This window comes from Lampris incognitus, chromosome 20 (assembly GCF_029633865.1).
Source record: "Lampris incognitus isolate fLamInc1 chromosome 20, fLamInc1.hap2, whole genome shotgun sequence".
In the NCBI taxonomy this organism is placed as follows: Eukaryota; Metazoa; Chordata; class Actinopteri; order Lampriformes; family Lampridae; genus Lampris; species Lampris incognitus.
Genome location: NC_079230.1, coordinates 30,641,876 through 30,658,697, shown reverse-complemented (window position 1 = coordinate 30,658,697; position 16,822 = coordinate 30,641,876). Strand labels below are relative to the sequence as shown.

Here is a 16,822-nt window from a genome sequence, read left to right as displayed (position 1 = left end):
ATGAATCCCGGACTAGAGGTGGTACCGGGGACTAGAGGTGGTGCCGGGTACTAGAGGTGGTGCCGGGGACTAGCGCGACAGGTCTCTCCGTTCTTCTCTACCGGTCGTGGTCCTCGCGAAGCGGCGCGCGCGCGTGCACACACACACACGCCGTCGCTCAGCCGCAGCGAAGCAACGTCCGTCTGCGCCCGACTCGCGCAGGGCGCACGAGGCTTTGCGCATGAGCGAGCCGCGCGCCGCGGGAAGACAACACGTTTTCACATCCACATGAAACGCACACTTAGTTTCCTTCCTCCCCCCCCCTCCCCTCGTCTTTATTACTGGCAGATACAAAACAAAACAAAACACTAGTTGTCAAGCAAACACAACGTAGCGGGGCCCACCTGAAGGGATCCCCTTCTCGAACAGTGCAAGGTCTTCCTCGTCGTCTCTAATCATTAGAAATAGGCCTACATCAGCTATTCTCCAAACTAAAGGCCACCTAGAATTAGAAAAGAACAAAAAAAAAAAAACGCAACTTAAGGCAACATAGCTAGCGAGAGATAAGCTGACAATAGAGCAGAAGTGGACAATGTTACATGGTAACTATCCTAGGTAAACCGATCCCAAAAGGCTTCAGAAGAACTGATGGGTCAAATAAACAAGACGCTCCAGAACGGTAGTCCGACATCAACACACGTACAGAAATGATATTCACAGTGTCATGTTGCTCAACTTTGGCTTCCGCATACGTCAGTGACAAATAAACTGTTGGTGTGCAACTGGCTTTCTGAAGAACCGACTGTGACTGGATGTTTACAATCAATGATAAGAATAAAATCTGTGCAATATGTTTTTTTACGATGCAATGTGGTTGCCACTGAATCACGAGGTGAAAGTGAAATGCCCCTGTTGATGCTGGAAATGGATTTGTATTGCTTGGGTCAATTCAAGCATATATGTGCAAGGGGGAAAAAAAACACTGCAAAGGACTTGAGAAGCTGATGACTTTTGGCTGAGATTTTGCAAAAACATTCAAAAACAAAAGCGAAGTGAATCCATTTTCGTGCGTCGGCTTTGCTTTTCACAGTACAAGTGGAACGAGTCCTACGAAGTCTTTCAAGAACGCTCGTCTCCTGCTGCAACAACCAGAAATCTACAGGGATTTGCGCGGGCGCTTCATGAAGGACATGGAGTAGTCTCCCGACGGCGTGCTCTTCTGCCTCTTCATCTGGACCTGGGACTGGGCCGTGAGCTGTAGCTTGATGGCACTGGAGTTGACCTTGGCTGCGCACAGCAGCCCCTTCATACCTTTCATCTTTTCACTTTGAAAGATCACAATGGGACCCGCTGAGGATGTGGCCTGCTGCTGAGATGTGGGAGAAGAGGATGGGTCGGGGCTCGGCGACTTCGCTTTTCCTTCGGCGTCTCCAGCCCGCAGGCCCTGAGATGATCGCCGGCGGCCCCCAACTTCCCCCGGCTTCTTAGGTTGGGGGGGTGGCTGGCTGGATGGCGATGTGGATGCTGCTGAGACAGGGGGAGGGAGGGGACTTTGGTCCTCCAGCTTGGATTCCCTTCTGGGGCCACGTCTTCGCCCCTCCCGAGGATCGTCACTAGACTGGTCATCATCATCCTGGGACTCTGGCTCTTTGGTGATGATTGACACCTTCTGACGCACCTTTAGAAACAAACACAAATATACTGGATAACCAATGTGTTAATAGAAAAAGCAACAACAAAAGATTCAGTACTTTTGGGAAACATTTTTTATCTTTGATATTTCACCAAGTGTAACATTTAATACGAGACATTCTTATCATTATTCTACTTCTTCTTTGGAACTAACGCTAGGCTCTACACCGGAAAAGGGGCTAGCTTTTTAATGTGCACAGGCAGTGCAACCGTTTGTTGCGCACCTGAGCATCAAAGCGGCTTAGAGACTGGACCAGGTAGGTGGCCCAGCCTACATGAAGAACCGGCGTGGGACTACCCTCCTCCCACTTGCAGATCCCATCGTAGAAATGCAACAGGTGGGCAAAGCATTCTGGGTCTTGGAGAGCTGAGAGAGCAGCAGCCTGCTTGGGTTGGTCCTGAGCAACACAGACAGCAAGAGAGACAGAGAGAGACAGACAGAGACGAGAGCGAGACAGACAGGCAGACAGACAGACGGAGAGATAGAGACAGAGCGAGAGAGAGAGAGAATATGGAAAAGGACACTAAATTCAATTCAACCCAAAAATACTGAAGACATTAGCGTTAATATGCAATATTAATATCAACGGGCCATTTCGGTGGTGTAGAGGGGATTAATAAAGAGGGGAATAATAGAGTCTCTTCCGTGCCATAATTACTTGCTGGGCAGAACAGAGTTATTACCTTTTCGGCTTCGTGGCCTCCCTCCCCTCCCTCCCCAGCACTCTCAGCGGCAGCGGCGGTCTCCTTCAGCAAGGTGGGGATGACATCGTTGGCGATGTCAAAAAATTCCTTGTAGATCTCCTCATCCTCACGAAAATAGTTATAGCTGGGGAGGGAAAAACAGAAAGATGTAGTAATGGGTAGTAAATAAACTTTATCACATCCCTGCATTGACACACTAGCCAAAAATATCTAATTTTTAGACACCATATTTCTTTTCAGTATCTTTTCCCCAGTGGGTAAGGATTTGAACACCTCGTCTGTAATTTTTATAACGGCTAACAATGTTTTTACATGGCTCCATCCCAGCCCCTTGGAAACGAATTCTAAACAGAATTCAACGTTATACTTATATATTCATACATATATCACACGCCAGTCCTCTTTTCTCTGTGTACTATGTGGAGGCGAGCCAAAGCTGAAGCACAATGGAGGGAACAGGAAACGGCCAAGGGAAAAGGAAGCCAATAGCTGGGGAGGGAAATGCACCGCTCTGGGGGCGTCCCAGCAGCACACATCCTAAAAAGAGACTGAGGCAGGAGAGACCGCTTGCTCACATTCCCTGTCTGCTGGTCGGCCAATACCAGTATTTTTAGCAGCAGCAGCTTGCAGAGAACACGAACAGTGTGTTTAAAGGGGAGGAGAAGGAGAGGGAGAGAGAGGGAGAGAGATAAAGAGAAGGAGACAGAGAGAGCAGGTTAACTGGTTCCCATGAGGAGCAATGCCAAGGATGGAGAACTGAAAGATGCTTCCTGGCCAAGCCTTTTGCAAACCACACCCTGAGTTAAACAAAAATAATGGAGGAATGTGCTCTGCCGAGGTTGAAAACGAGATGTGTGCAACAGATTTGAAAGAAAAATGCTTATAACCACATTGTATTGTGCGAACAATATGAAAAATAGACTGCGGTTGTATTATTGCCAAAGTATCTTCTCAATGGCAATACGCATATACTGTTTTAGACAGGAGCCGGATTAATAGTTCTCAAACTCGTTATAATCAAGAGGCAAGCTAACCATATAAGACAGTACTGTGCCTCAAGAGAGTTGACAGGGTATTTACTGCCATCTAGTGTTAATTTAGTGAACTAGCAAATGATGCTACTATATATGAAGGCCCAGTCCCAATTCCCCCCCACCCCTCCGTTTTGTGTCCGGCTGCATAGGGTAGGGTGTTCCGTTTCTCTTGGGGATCAAGGGGTGGTGGTCATCTAGCCCTCCAAATATCTTCATTTAAGGGCCCTGACACACTAGGCTGACCGACCAACATCGGGCTGTCGGTGAGTGTGACCTAGTTTCTGCGGTGTGTCCCGCACCGTTGGCACTAGTCGGACCCGTCGGCAGCTTTTCAGCCGATTCAGCATGTTGAATCGGCGGAGCCCGTCGGTGAGAGAGATCACTCTGATTGGCTGTTCAGCTTAGCGAAGCAGTGCAGGACGTACATGCTAGCTGGCCACCGGCTGTAGTCTTTGCGGTGTGTTCCAAAGTGCTACTTTTTGGCCCAGACAGAAAGCGACGTGAGGCAACGCAACAGTCGGCCTTCGTCGCCGCTAGTCGGTTTGGTGTGTCTGGGCCCTCATGTAGATGAAAAGGAATATGTAATTGGATCGTTATAACAAGCATTTCAGAAGAATCTCTACGATGCCAACAGAACTTGGTGTAAACGATGATTTGTGAATGACTGGACGGTTATTCCCATGCCCCGTGTATGAAGCTTAAAAAAATGATGCAGCAGCACATTTTCTGCACTTCTCCGCTCACCCGATATCAATGCAGGGCAGGAACAGTAATTTGTCTTAAAAATCAGTTCCGATTATTTTATAATGGACATTTGTGTGATGACATTTAAACAAACCATCCGTCAACAGGGAAATAAAAGCCTCTCACCTAGGAGACCGGTCTCTTGTGAGAGCTGGAGCTCTCTCAAGACTGGCTGGCTGGTTGCCAGTTTGTGGAGCTTCTCAACTCTGAAAACGTTGGAGCACATTTTCGATTTACTGTCAATTTTTGTAAAATGGCCAATACTTGAAATCTACACAGTTGATTTCTTGCCATAAAAATTCTCAGAAGTGAATTTAATGATGAAACAGCATACGAAAATGGTAACAACGCTGTTGGCCTGTTTGCTGCTTTCGTGCTACTGAGCAAACCAGGCAACTCCAAGCAGCCGAGGTAACGATGATGATGACGACTTAACTGGTGGTGTCCCATTTCCTAGGTAAAAATTTCAAACCCTACTACCCCTTGTAGCGCCATTCTGAAGGGCCACTACCCGGTAAAAGGCACTCCAAAACTAGGGGTTGGGCCAGGAGGGGGGAACTGAGATTGGGTATTAAGAGTTCACCATTATGTGAAAAGAGTGACAAAACGGGGTTTGCTGGGATATGTTGTTATATTCAGGATGAGGATTCCCCTTTGAATTCTGAATACTTTTGAATAAAATCTGCCGACACCTTTTCCTGTACAGGTTGTTAACCTATTCAAGCCAAACTGTAATTTACTGAGTTACAGCTTGAAGTAACACTTATGCTGAACTACAACAGGCCAACCAAGTCTTCTGATACTGCGATGGCAGAAGAAGACAATCTTGGTGCAGGCTGCAACTACTTGTTTTCCCAGTTTGGCATCTAAGTCTTCCCTACGGCTGTATCAGTGTGTAAGTCCTGCCTACGGCTCTATCAGTGTGTAAGTCTTCCCTACGGCTGTATCAGTGTGTACGTCCTCCCTACGGCTGTATCAGTGTGTACGTCCTCCCTACGGCTCTATCAGTGTGTAAGTCTTCCCTACGGCTGTATCAGTGTGTAAGTCCTCCTTACGGCTGTATCAGTGTGTACGTCCTCCCTACGGCTGTATCAGTGTTTACGTCCTCCCTACGGCTCTATCAGTGTGTAAGTCTTCCCTACGGCTGTATCAGTGTGTACGTCCTCCCTACGGCTGTATCAGTGTGTACGTCCTCCCTATGGCTGTATCAGTGTGTACGTCCTCCCTACGGCTGTATCAGTGTGTACGTCCTCCCTACGGCTGTATCAGTGTGTATGTAAGTCCTCCCTATGGCTGTATCAGTGTGTACGTCCTCCCTACGGCTGTATCAGTGTGTATGTCCTCCCTACGGCTGTATCAGTGTGTATGTAAGTCCTCCCTACGGCTGTATCAGTGTGTAAGTCTTCCCTACGGCTGTATCGCTGTGTAAGTCCTCCCTACGGCTGTATCAGTGTGTAAGTCTTCCCTACGGCTGTATCAGTGTGTAAGAAATTGATAACTTATGTGGACTCACTCTTGCATGACCTGGGCTGCCTCGGCCCAGGCCTTCAGGGCCTCCCGCACGTTCCTGTGTCTGTAGTGAAACCCTGCCAGGTACATGAACGGGTAGATATGCTCATTGTTGTAGTGTTTCTGAGCAGAGCTCACAGCCTGTTAAAGAACAAATGAACATACACACACAAAATGTTCAAACACTTTGACAACATCCAACCACCACACAAAACAACCAATAAAATAAGCCATCACACCATACCAACGTCTTTATGAAGTAACGGAGGTAGTTTAGTGAATACTGTTGTATGTAGGGCTGTCACGATCATGACAATTTAGGTGACGATTAATTGTCATACAATTAATCGCGATTAACGATTTAATTGTCTCCCTTTTCCCGGGTTTTTTTCTCCCCAACTGTACTTGGCCAATTACCCTATTTTCTGAGCCATCTGTCTTTCCAAGTTCGGCGAATTGGGTGGGGTGGTGGATCCATAGATGTTTTTACATTTGTGGTATTGGCGCGTTTGACCGCCACCTTTTTGCTGCAAATCCGACAAATCACCTCCTCCAAGTTATTGAGCTCTCCTTTTCATTTGGCTTAAAACCAACATGTGCCCACAGCGCTGCTGTGGTGTTTGGCTTTGCAACTATGTCCATGATGTTCATGACAACACATGCTCGTCCAAATGCAGTCATCCAATATTCTAGAATAGATGACATCAAGATGACGTCATTAAAAGAGCGCCAGTCAAACAACAAACAGTGGAAAACGACGTGGAAGTAGCGATGGAAACATGACGTTTCTGTTAGTTTCATCCAGCTGTTTTTATACACATGAACGGAAACGATTCCAACCATTATGCAAAATGATCGCGGTCAGGTCAAATAATCGCGATCAGGCGATTACGTAATAATTGTGACAGCCCTAGTTGTATATGCTCACTTTGAGGTGGATTTTGTGGGGGTTCTCCTTGCCAGGAATGGGATCCTGGTCCTCAAGGTCTGCAAGGGTGCCCATGGCCATGGGATATCTACATCAAGATACAGGACAAAAAAGAGGCTATTCACATTCAGGCTCTTTGCAGTGAGTGATGTACCAACAAAAGACATTTTGTTCATTCGAGAAAGAATTCGATATCCAACAAATATAACAAAGCCTACATCCATGACAACTTTGTGCAGCACAACATACCTGTCCAGGTCTCCTCGTTCATAGAGTAACCACAGCAATTTCTGTGAGGACAACCAACCGGGCAACAAAAGAAGGCAAGAGATTAGAGTGATGAGAACAATCAGAGAAAAGCGAATAAAGTAGTCCTAGTTAGTAGGCCAGCGTCTTTGACTGTACCGACACAGTATTTAACCTCTTGAATATGTGTCTGTATGACATAATGAGCACATATTTTTCCATTTCAATGAAAGGCGAGGTGTCACCTGTTGTAGCTGTAGGAGCTCTGAGCTGTCTGTGTGCAGATCCAGTGAGGGATTGATCGCGCACACCATGAAGGCCACCTCCATGTTTCTGTTACATTTCATATAGGAACCCTTCAAGTATAGCCAGCTCTACATGGAAACATCAGCACAACAGGAAGGAAACAGAGTGGCATTCAGCAGAAAATCACACAAATCAAGGTCAGGTTATTAACACACGTTCTATCTACAACACATTGAGTATGGCAATATGGTGCATACTAAAATGCAACCACATCAAAGATCAGTGATACTCAGTCCTTTGCCACCCAGCACTACTTCGATACATTTCACGTCGCTACATTTCACTCATTTTGTCTGTCATATAATTTGCCATTGAATTTGTCTGCCATATAATCATATATGATGTTTGCTTGCTTTTAATCTTTGACCATGTATGACCTATACCACGTTTAACTTTCGTCCATATTGCTTGGCTAGAGTCTTAAAGCTCATGTGTAGCAAATGTAAGGTGGTGCTATAAAGTGTCTTCTCCTGTCTGAACTAAAGGCCTATTGTTAACTGTTAGCTGATAAAAGAGGAATGTATGTGAAGTTCACTTGAGTGTAACACGGTCTGAAGGAACGGTCCTGGAGAATTACGAGCTGGAAGATACGGATGAGAGAAGATCTGACCTATGACCTCTGAGCAAGTTCTCTTATCTATTAGGATGACAGCCCAGCAAGAAAGATGAGCTACTTCTTCCAACCAAGATGAGGGCAAAACTCTGGGTACACACCACCGTGATCATGACAATAAACTTGTTCGAGCTGCAAGGTATAATGAGAGTGCACTCTGAGATCAGGGTACACACTTGAGTATCTGAGCTTTGTGCTTCTGTTCATGAAAACATTAAAGGAATCAGGGATCAGAAACACTTGGTCATTTCATTTCATGTACTTGCGCACATGAAATGAAACGAAATGCAGTTTTCCCAGACCACAGCAGTGCAACATGCCGACAAAAACACATTCAAGAACTACAAGAACACACATATTCAAACTAACACATGTATCCAAACTAAAAAAAAAATTTTTTTTTTTTAAAAATCACCGTCCAAGGGATCAAACGCCAGTCAGGATGACTGTCGGAACCGCCGGTCTGCATGGGCTAGCAGTTAGCATAGTCTGTCCCGATTACGCATCCTGTCAGACCGCCCTCCATGTTTCCTCCTTGGGCGCAGCTCCAGGCAGGGGCCATGGTCCCTGTGGCAAAAGCAGACCAAGCCCTCCCAGCCAATCCAGCACCAGCTCTCCCAGCCAGACACCCTTGACACACCTCCCCGCACTGCACACGACAACATCAAAAACATCACAGTCAACACCAGGCGAGGCTACTGCCAGACCGTCCTCGGTGTTATCGGAACTGCCGGTCTGCATGGGCTAGCAGTTAGCTTAGCCTGCCCTGCTACCCGCATCCTGTCAGATCACCCTCGGTGTTACCTCTTCGGGCACAGCTCCAGGCAGGGCTGTGGTCCCTGGGCCCACAGGACGCAGCAGACCAAGCTCTCCCAGCCATCAAATGAAGACAAACTTAGATGCAGATGTGGACAAAGACACTGCATCGATAGTACTGGGTGAGGCCGCCACAAATGTGAATTCGCACCGCCATCTTCCCGTCTTTAAAGTATGACAATAGTGTAAGAGATTTTTGTCTCACTTCTCATTTAATGTCAGACTGGAATTAAATAACTGTCATGACAATTTGGGGGCTCGCCCGGGAAGTCTAACACATATTCTTCTTTGACCCACTCTGCACGGATTACATCTGGTCGGCCAGTCTGGTGCAGGGTTAAAAAATTGCCCAAGACTCAGGAAGTATACCTCCCCTGAGGACAGCTCGTAACGACTCCCAGACTGAGAAGAGACTGTTTGTGAGATTGTGGGGAAAGGAATTGTGACATGGCTTTTTTTATTTAAATGAGGGTACAGTTCGGAAGACCACAGAAGGACGTCTGAAGGTAATGACATTCACGGGTGACGACCAATTGGCAAAGGAAATAATGAATGTCAATTTAATGGTTAGGATTAGGACATTTCCGGGTAAGATGGATTGCAGGATAACAGAATGTCGAAAAAAACAAAGCAAACTTTTAACTGACAAGTCTTGTCTGATAGGGTGTGTGAAAATTGGTGAGGACTCCTGTAAACAGCTTTCAATGTGGGAAAAGAAATTTGGGTTTCCTGAAACTGGTAGTTTGAGTGTAAATCAGCTGCAAAAAAAAAAAATGCAGAATAAGATGGAAAAATATGAAAGACAAAAAGGGAAAGGGAAAGTAGATTGGAAAGCATTTCTGATGTGGAGAGAAGGCAAAGAAAAGAAATAGGCAAAAGTATAGTGAAAAGAGATACAAGGTAGAGGGGACAAACTGTCCTCAGCTTTCACAGAAAGACCTGGATCTCCTTCCTTTCTCAGCTGCTCATCAGAGACCCGCAGACCAGCACTAACCTGCCATAGACTGACAGCAGCCAGCCCGTTTATATCAAGAGGCCCGAGAACAGCTGACTGCAGCTGCAAAGCCCGTCACGTGGAGTCCAGCATCCGCTCCACCTCCACACCAGGCGGGTACAGCCGGGATGAAACTGCCGTTATAACTGGGCAGACAATGCCAATTATTGCCGCCATGTGGAAGGACTCTGTGGCATGAGATGGGGGAGAAGAAAAGACTGCAAACAGCAGCCTGGAGAGACCATGGCCAACCTTTTAGTCAGATTGACTAAAGTTTTCAGAGGAAACAGTGTTCTAGCACCACCAGCACCGCCAAACAAATAAAATGACTCCCCATATGTGCAGCAGCTTAAGAACTTTTTCCTGGACAGCATGAATGAAGAAATCAGCTGCCAGGTATGCAAACACTGTACGAGTTGGGACACAGGACGTTTATCTGCTATTCAAGAGCATGCCATCCATGTTGAAAAGAATTTGAAACTCTCAAGAGACAAAAGCACAACAAGCCAAACCTCAACTGACTGGCAAGCTTCAAATGGCACAGCGGGCACAGCTCCAGACTCAGCAGAGCACCGACAGACAGAGGGAGAAGTGAAGGGCGCAACGGTCTGCCTCAGAGCAGAGGTTGAGCTCTGAGTAGAGGACTCGGCAATGCAGGCTCTTGAAATGAGGGGTGTTGGAACTGAGGGTTCCCTGATCATTGAGCAAAAGACTGTACCGAACCAAGAAAGAGACGGGGACCCACCTGGCCGCATACGCAGTGTGCACACCGAAGATTAAGCGCAACTGGCGGCGGGGACGGGGGAGATTCCGGAGTCTGGTGAATGCACCCCTGACACACATTACCCAAAACATATGACAGCCAAGATGCATTCAACATGACCAAAATGAGTAGATTTTGAGAAGCATCAGGCATTGCAGTAAGAGGATTATATACTACCACACCATTGCCAGTTATCACAGAAGATGGTGAAAAAAAAAACCCCAACTTTCTCTTTTGCAAACGTCTTCCTGTAACTCTGTCAGCCAGAGGTCTGATGTGTTTGTTGACCTTGATCCTTGATATTACACTGTACAGAGGAAGAAATTAAAGTTACTAGAGTATCAAACATCCCAGGTTAGTATGTACAATTAGGGCATGGCAAGCCACTACACATACGTATATTGATGGGATCTGCCACAGTCAGGGCCAAGATAGATAACCTTCGATTTACTTAAAAATTGCACACTCACATGTCACCACAGCACATGTTCATGCAAGGATCTGATTGGCATGTCACAGACAATGTAAGCGAAGGAGGTGATAAAGAGTTTGAGAAAACAAGGGAAAATTATCTTGTGACTAGTGATTGGATGTATTGGGATAACGATATGTGTGCACTGATGTCTGTGCCAACCCCCCCTGTAGCCAAACTCCACTGGGGGTATAACTCAACACTCAGCACTTTTATGGGGAAAGAGATTGTGCATTTAAGCACTTCTTCAAGGCTTCCTCGTTTGTGAGTGTTGCCAGCACCATCAAGATGACAATGCCTGCCAAACAAGTCTCCTCCAGTTCTCTCTGTCCTGAGCTGATCTTGTTGCCTTTGATATTTTCGGACTAAGCCATTCTTTGATGTCATCATGATACTGCCATTTCGGTCAGCCTCTCGTGCTTTGCTGGGGTAGTTCCCAAAATCGCTGTCTTCGTTAATGTACTGACACCTGGACGACAGGTATGCCCAAAGAATGATAGCTTTCTTTTCATTATATGTGCTATTAGTCCTCTTTTCATTCCTAATTCATTAAGGATGCTCACATTCGTTCATTTCTCCGTCCAACTTATTCGAAGCATCCTACGATAAAGCCACATCTCTGCAGCCTCCATCCTGTTTACCATCGCTTTCTTCAATGTCCAACTTTTAGCTCCATATAACAACACTGGCCAGACGAGTCCTTTAAGTAGACCGACTTTCACTCCTTCCAGGACAGGATGTTGTACTGCTGTAAAGCCCACTGAGACACATTTGTAATTTGTGATATTGGGCTATACAAATAAAACTGACTTGACTTAATGCGTGTGACATGCTTTGATACCTATAGGGGAAATCTGGCTATAATTTCTGATCTTCTCATTCCACTTCCCGACCACTCTGACCCTCAAACCTCGGTCTTTTATTCATCTCTCACCCCAACTGCAAAACAAAAGGTGACCACGCCTTTACAGTTTTAGCCCCAAACCTCTGGAATAATCTTCCCCAATCCATAGATTTGCTGAATCTTTGGACTGTTTTAAGTGGCTTCTAAAAACCCATCTTTTCAGCCAAGCCTTTTTACAGATTCCAATCTCTGCCTTCTGTTTTGTTTCATTTTTAGCTTGGTCTGTTACTCCCTATGCCATGTCTTATATTCATTCAATTTATTTTATGCATTTATTCATATTTTGTGTACTGAGTGGATAGCACTTTGTAACTGTATGTTTTTATAAGTGCTATATAAATAAAATTTTGCTTGCTTACTGAGTCCTGTGGGCCCAGGGACCATGGCCCTGCCTGGAGCTGTGTCTGAAGAGGTGATGCCGAGGGCGGTCTGACAGGACGCGGAAGCAGGGCAGGCTAAACTAACTCCTAGCTCATGCAGATCGGCAGTTCCAATAACACCGAGGGTGGTCTGGCGGCGGCCTTGCCTAGCCTTGACTGTGTTTTTAGTGTCGTCGTGTGGAGCGCAAGGAGGGAGGTGTCGAAGGTGTCTGAGTAGGAGAGCTGGTGTTGGATCGGCTGAGGGAGCTTGGTCTGCTGCATCCTGTGGGCCCAAGGACCACGGCCCTGACCGGAGCTGTGCCCAAAGCAGAAACATCGAGGGCAGTCTGATAGGATGGAGAAGCAGGGCAGGCTAAGCTAACTGCTAGCCTATGCAGACCGGCAGTTCCGACAGTCATCCTGGCTGGCATTCGTTCTCCTGGACAGTGATTTTTTTTTTTTTTTAAAGATACATGTGTTAGTTTGGATATACACTATATGTACAGAAGTATTGGGACACCGGGCCATTACACCTACAGCAGCTTTTATGACATCCCATTCTAAATCAACAGGCATTAATATGGAGTTGGTCCCCCCCCCTTTGCAGCCACTCTTCTGTGAAGGCTTTCTACAAGATTTTGGAGTGTGACTGTGGGAATTTTTGCCCATTCATCCAGAAGAGCATTTGTGAGGTCAGGCACTGATGTTGGATGAGAAGACCTGGCTCGCAATCTCTGTTCTAGTTCATCCCAAAGGTGTTCGATGGGGTTGAGGTCAGGGCTCTGTGCGGGCCCGACTCAAGTTCTTCCACACCAAACTCACCCAACCATGTCTTAATGGACCTTGCTTTGTGCACTGGAGAACAGTCATGCTGGAACAGAAAAGGGCCCTCCCCAAACTGTTCCCACAAAGTTGGAAAAATTGAATTGTCAAAAATGTCTTGGTATGCTGAAGCATTAAGATTTCCCTTCACTGGAACTAAGGGGCCTAGCCCAACCCCTGCAAAACAACCCCATATCCTTATCCCTCCTCCACCAAACTGTACAGTTGGCACAACGCAGACAGACAGGTAACATTGTCCTGGCATCTGCCAAACCCAGACTCATCCATCAGACTGCCAGACAGAGAAGTGTGATTCGTCACTCCACAGAACATGTTTCCACTGCTCCAGAGTCCAGTGGCAGTGTGCTTTACACCACTCCACCCGACACTTAGCGCTGTGTTTGGTGATGTAAGGCTTGCATGCAGCTGCTCGGCCATGGAAACCCATTCCATGAAGCTCCCGGTGCACAGTTTTTGTGCTGATGTTAATGCCAGTGGAAGTTTGGAACTCTGCAGTTATTGAATGAACAGAGCGTTGGAGACTTTTACACACTATGCGCCTCAGCACTCGTTGACCCCACTGTGTGACTTTACGTGGTCTGCCACTTCATGGCCGAGTTGCTGTTGTTCCTAAATGTTTCCACTTTTCAATAATAACACTTATATTACAGTTGACCGTGGAATATCTAGCAGGGAAGAAATTTCACGAACTGACTTATTGAAAGGTACATCCTATGACAGTACCACGCTTGAATTCACTGAGCTCTTCAGAACGACCCATTCTTTCACAAATGTTTGTAAATGCAGACTGCATGGCTAGTGCTGGATTTTATACACCTGTGGCAATGGGTCTAAATGAAACACATGAATTCAATGATTAAGAGGTGTGTCCCAATACTTTTGTACATATAGTGTATGTGTTCTTGTAGTTTTTGGATATGTGTTTTTGTCTTTGTGATGCACTGCTGTGGGCTGGGGGAAACTATGTTTCATTTCATTTCCATGTGCGCAAGTGCATGAAATGAAATGACAGTGTTTCTGATTCTGAGTTAAAATAAAACCTGCATACACATGGCCCTTATTGGCACATATTTGAGTACCACTGTTACTTACACTGCCCCTTCATCCTCTATGCAATTTTTGATTACTAACAGAACCTTAAAAGCTGCTATGTCTATGACATATTAAACAATTTTCTTAGTTTAATAGTGGTTTAATATGTCAAGAAAAAGTGCATGCCTTACCCTCTCATTGACTCCAGCTGTGACGGTTTGTCCCCGTCTGTCCTCGTTGCCTTTCCCGTGCCAGGTGACCTCGGCTGTCTCTTCCCCGTTCTTGCCGAAGATCACCCAGGCATGGTCTTCGGACAATGCCAAATGGACATCCTTCAACCCCAGGACCTGACACGCAGCCACAACCGCAAAGGCCACCCCTGAACTATCCAGTTTTGTGCCTGGTTTAAATTTAGAGAGAGAGAGAGAGAGAGAGAGAGAGAGAGAGAGAGAGAGAGAGAGAGAGAAAAACAACTCAGCAATAATGACAACAACAAAAATAGATTGGGGACCGCCTTAAGGCTGACAGATTATAGGCCTCTATTGCAATGACTGACTACACCTAAATATTGCAATGGTCAACATCTGCATAAGCAAACCATTAGGTACAATAGACCATACCATTACAAACTCAGTTATAACATGAACTGGCATTTATCAAGACAGCCCACTGTGGAAGCCATACCAGTGATAAGGCTGAAGAGGGACTGGATGTGAGCGCGGTCCTTGAAATAGGAGCGACTCAGACTGTTCCATATGATGTCGGATACTTTCTTCACCAGTTCCCTGCTGGACCCTCCTGCAGGCCGCCGGTACTGGGACAAGTCCACTGCACCACGGATCTGGGCCGTGAAGCGCTCGTGCAGCGCAGAAATCATGCCAAGCTCTACTGTGGGAAAGCAGGAGTTAGGACAGTCTGGCTCAAGGGGTTCAAAACGAACCCCAGGAACATTTATGGGGACGACTCGGTTGACAGCCAGGAAGTGCTCGACAAAGCCAAGGACCAGGGAGAGAAGGGCCAGGTCTGGTTCCGCTTTCCGAAGCTCGGCATCAAACAGCTGCACCACTCCATCGATGCCCCGCAGAGGAAAGTGTTTCTTTTGGGCCGAATGGAGACCCATGTTATCCAACGTCACTCAGGTGGCTGACGAACGCTGCTGCCGGCTGCTCTGCGATGCTGACCGCAACCGACAGTAGAGCTGAACGTAAATATCAAAACACAGTCAGTTAAAATCAAAATCGGTTCAATCCTAGCAGTTTTCCGCAGTGATCAGGGACCTTTCCTAAGAACTGGACAAGAGGCTAAGCTATCCGACATGTAACATCTGCTGCGTAAACACCGCTGACGTTGAGTCGTGCGCATGGTGGGCGGGGCATTAGCAACACCGGGGGTAAACATACGAATCAAAACCAAGGACATTCTGTTGAATACATTGCTATTTGTTGGTTAGTGCACGAGAAACGGAAGGTGTATCCACAACAGCTCCTCGGCCAGAAACGCCGGCCGATTCCAGCTGTTAGCTCGCCTGGTAGGCTGACGTCAGCTAGTTAACGAGCTAATATTTACTAGCTAGCAGGGCTTGCTAATGCTAATTTGCAAAAACGCGGGCGAGTTACTTAGATTGCTTATTGCAAGCTCTTTGAATTGCAAACAAGTCAAAAGCAGCTAGGAAGTAAAGCATTAGCGGGATACAACGAAGCTAGCTTAGTGGGCGGTTGCGGCGAGTGAACTGGCTTCGCTAGCCACCTGCTAGTTAGCCCGCTGACGGCAAAGCCAAATGAACGATAGCAAACCAGAAATACTTTCGCAGAAAAAAAGATAGCTCGGCTAGTTCGCCAAATCAGACACGTGGCATTTAAAGTGGCTCGTTTAAAGAAGTCCAAATCAGAAATCCCTGCGTGGCGCGTTAGCTACTACATACCCCCTTCGCTCACAAGCGCAGCCGCAGCCACATGTTTTTGTTTGTGTCCCACTTCTTTTGCCGCGCAGTTCAGACGGCTCGAGGAAGAGCGGGGCTGCTTCTTCTTCTTCGTTTTTTTAGGTCTATTGGCGGTTGGCAAATAGCGACTTGACGCATTACCGCCACCAACCGGACTGGAGAGTGGATCAAAACTTCTACTACTACTGCTGCTACAATATTAGTAGTAACAGTAGTAGTAGTAGACACTTAGTGGTAGTGTTTTTGTTAATGTATGACATCATTCTTATTGTTTCTCTGCATTCTTTTAGCAGCTTCAAGCATACGACAATCCCTTTTCTGCTCTCATCTTATTCACTTCCTCTTCCTTAATTCCTCTTGGACGCTGCTGAGCCCATGTCATGATTTGCCTTGCAGTGCAGGCCCTTTGCTTGCGCTTTCAAGCCAGTCAAGCCACACTCTTTCTGGCTATTTTCCTGCAAAAATAAATAAATAAATAAATAATTCTGTCTTCCCTTTCTCGGAATCTCGTCATTCTTCCTGCCTCACACACACCACCTGTAACCTCCCGAAATAACCAAGCCTCTACTGGCAGTGGCACGCCACTTATCACTGCCTTCTTCTTTGCTTTTAATCCGAGAGAGAAGCAAGGCACACAGAAACCTCTAAACATGTCGATGTGAAGGGCTCTATCTCTCTGACGCTATATACAATATATGATCATATTGTATATATACAATATATGATCATGTTGTATATATACAATATATGCCATCAGTGATAACCACCCCTCTTCTAATTATCCCGATCGATCGTACGTATCAGAAGTTTTCTCCCTGCAAACTTTCCGACTTCACGTGGGTCCTTGAAAGTCCCCGTTTTCTCTCGTCAGGGCCATCGTCCCAAACAAGGCGTCCCCCCTCTGCTCCCAGATGACTGATTTGAGCACCTCCACGTATTCCTCT

General features: G+C 46.4%; 1 protein-coding gene across 1 annotated transcript; it reads right to left on the bottom strand.

Annotated features, from left to right (window-relative positions):
* Positions 1-313: 313 nt before the first annotated feature.
* Positions 314-15,906, bottom strand: men1 (multiple endocrine neoplasia I). Its single transcript, XM_056300424.1, has 10 exons — positions 15,861-15,906; positions 14,624-15,137; positions 14,131-14,339; positions 7,083-7,211; positions 6,841-6,881; positions 6,592-6,679; positions 5,668-5,804; positions 2,356-2,500; positions 1,896-2,069; positions 314-1,657 (listed from the first exon to the last, which is right to left on the bottom strand). The coding sequence occupies exons 2-10, from the start codon at positions 15,057-15,059 to the stop codon at positions 1,136-1,138; spliced, it is 1,881 nt and encodes a 626-aa protein (XP_056156399.1). The 5' UTR covers positions 15,060-15,137; positions 15,861-15,906; the 3' UTR covers positions 314-1,135.
* Between the last annotated feature and the right edge of the window lie 916 nt (positions 15,907-16,822).

Coding starts and splice junctions, on each gene's coding strand:
- men1 (XM_056300424.1), bottom strand. CDS start 15,059: ATGGGTCTCCATTCGGCCCAAAAGAAACACTTTCCTCTGCGGGGCATC. Junction 7,212..14,130: donor CAGCTGGAGTCAATGAGAGG/GTAAGGCATGCA, acceptor GTTTCCATGTAG/AGCTGGCTATACTTGAAGGG. Junction 6,882..7,082: donor AGCTCCTACAGCTACAACAG/GTGACACCTCGC, acceptor TTGTCCTCACAG/AAATTGCTGTGGTTACTCTA.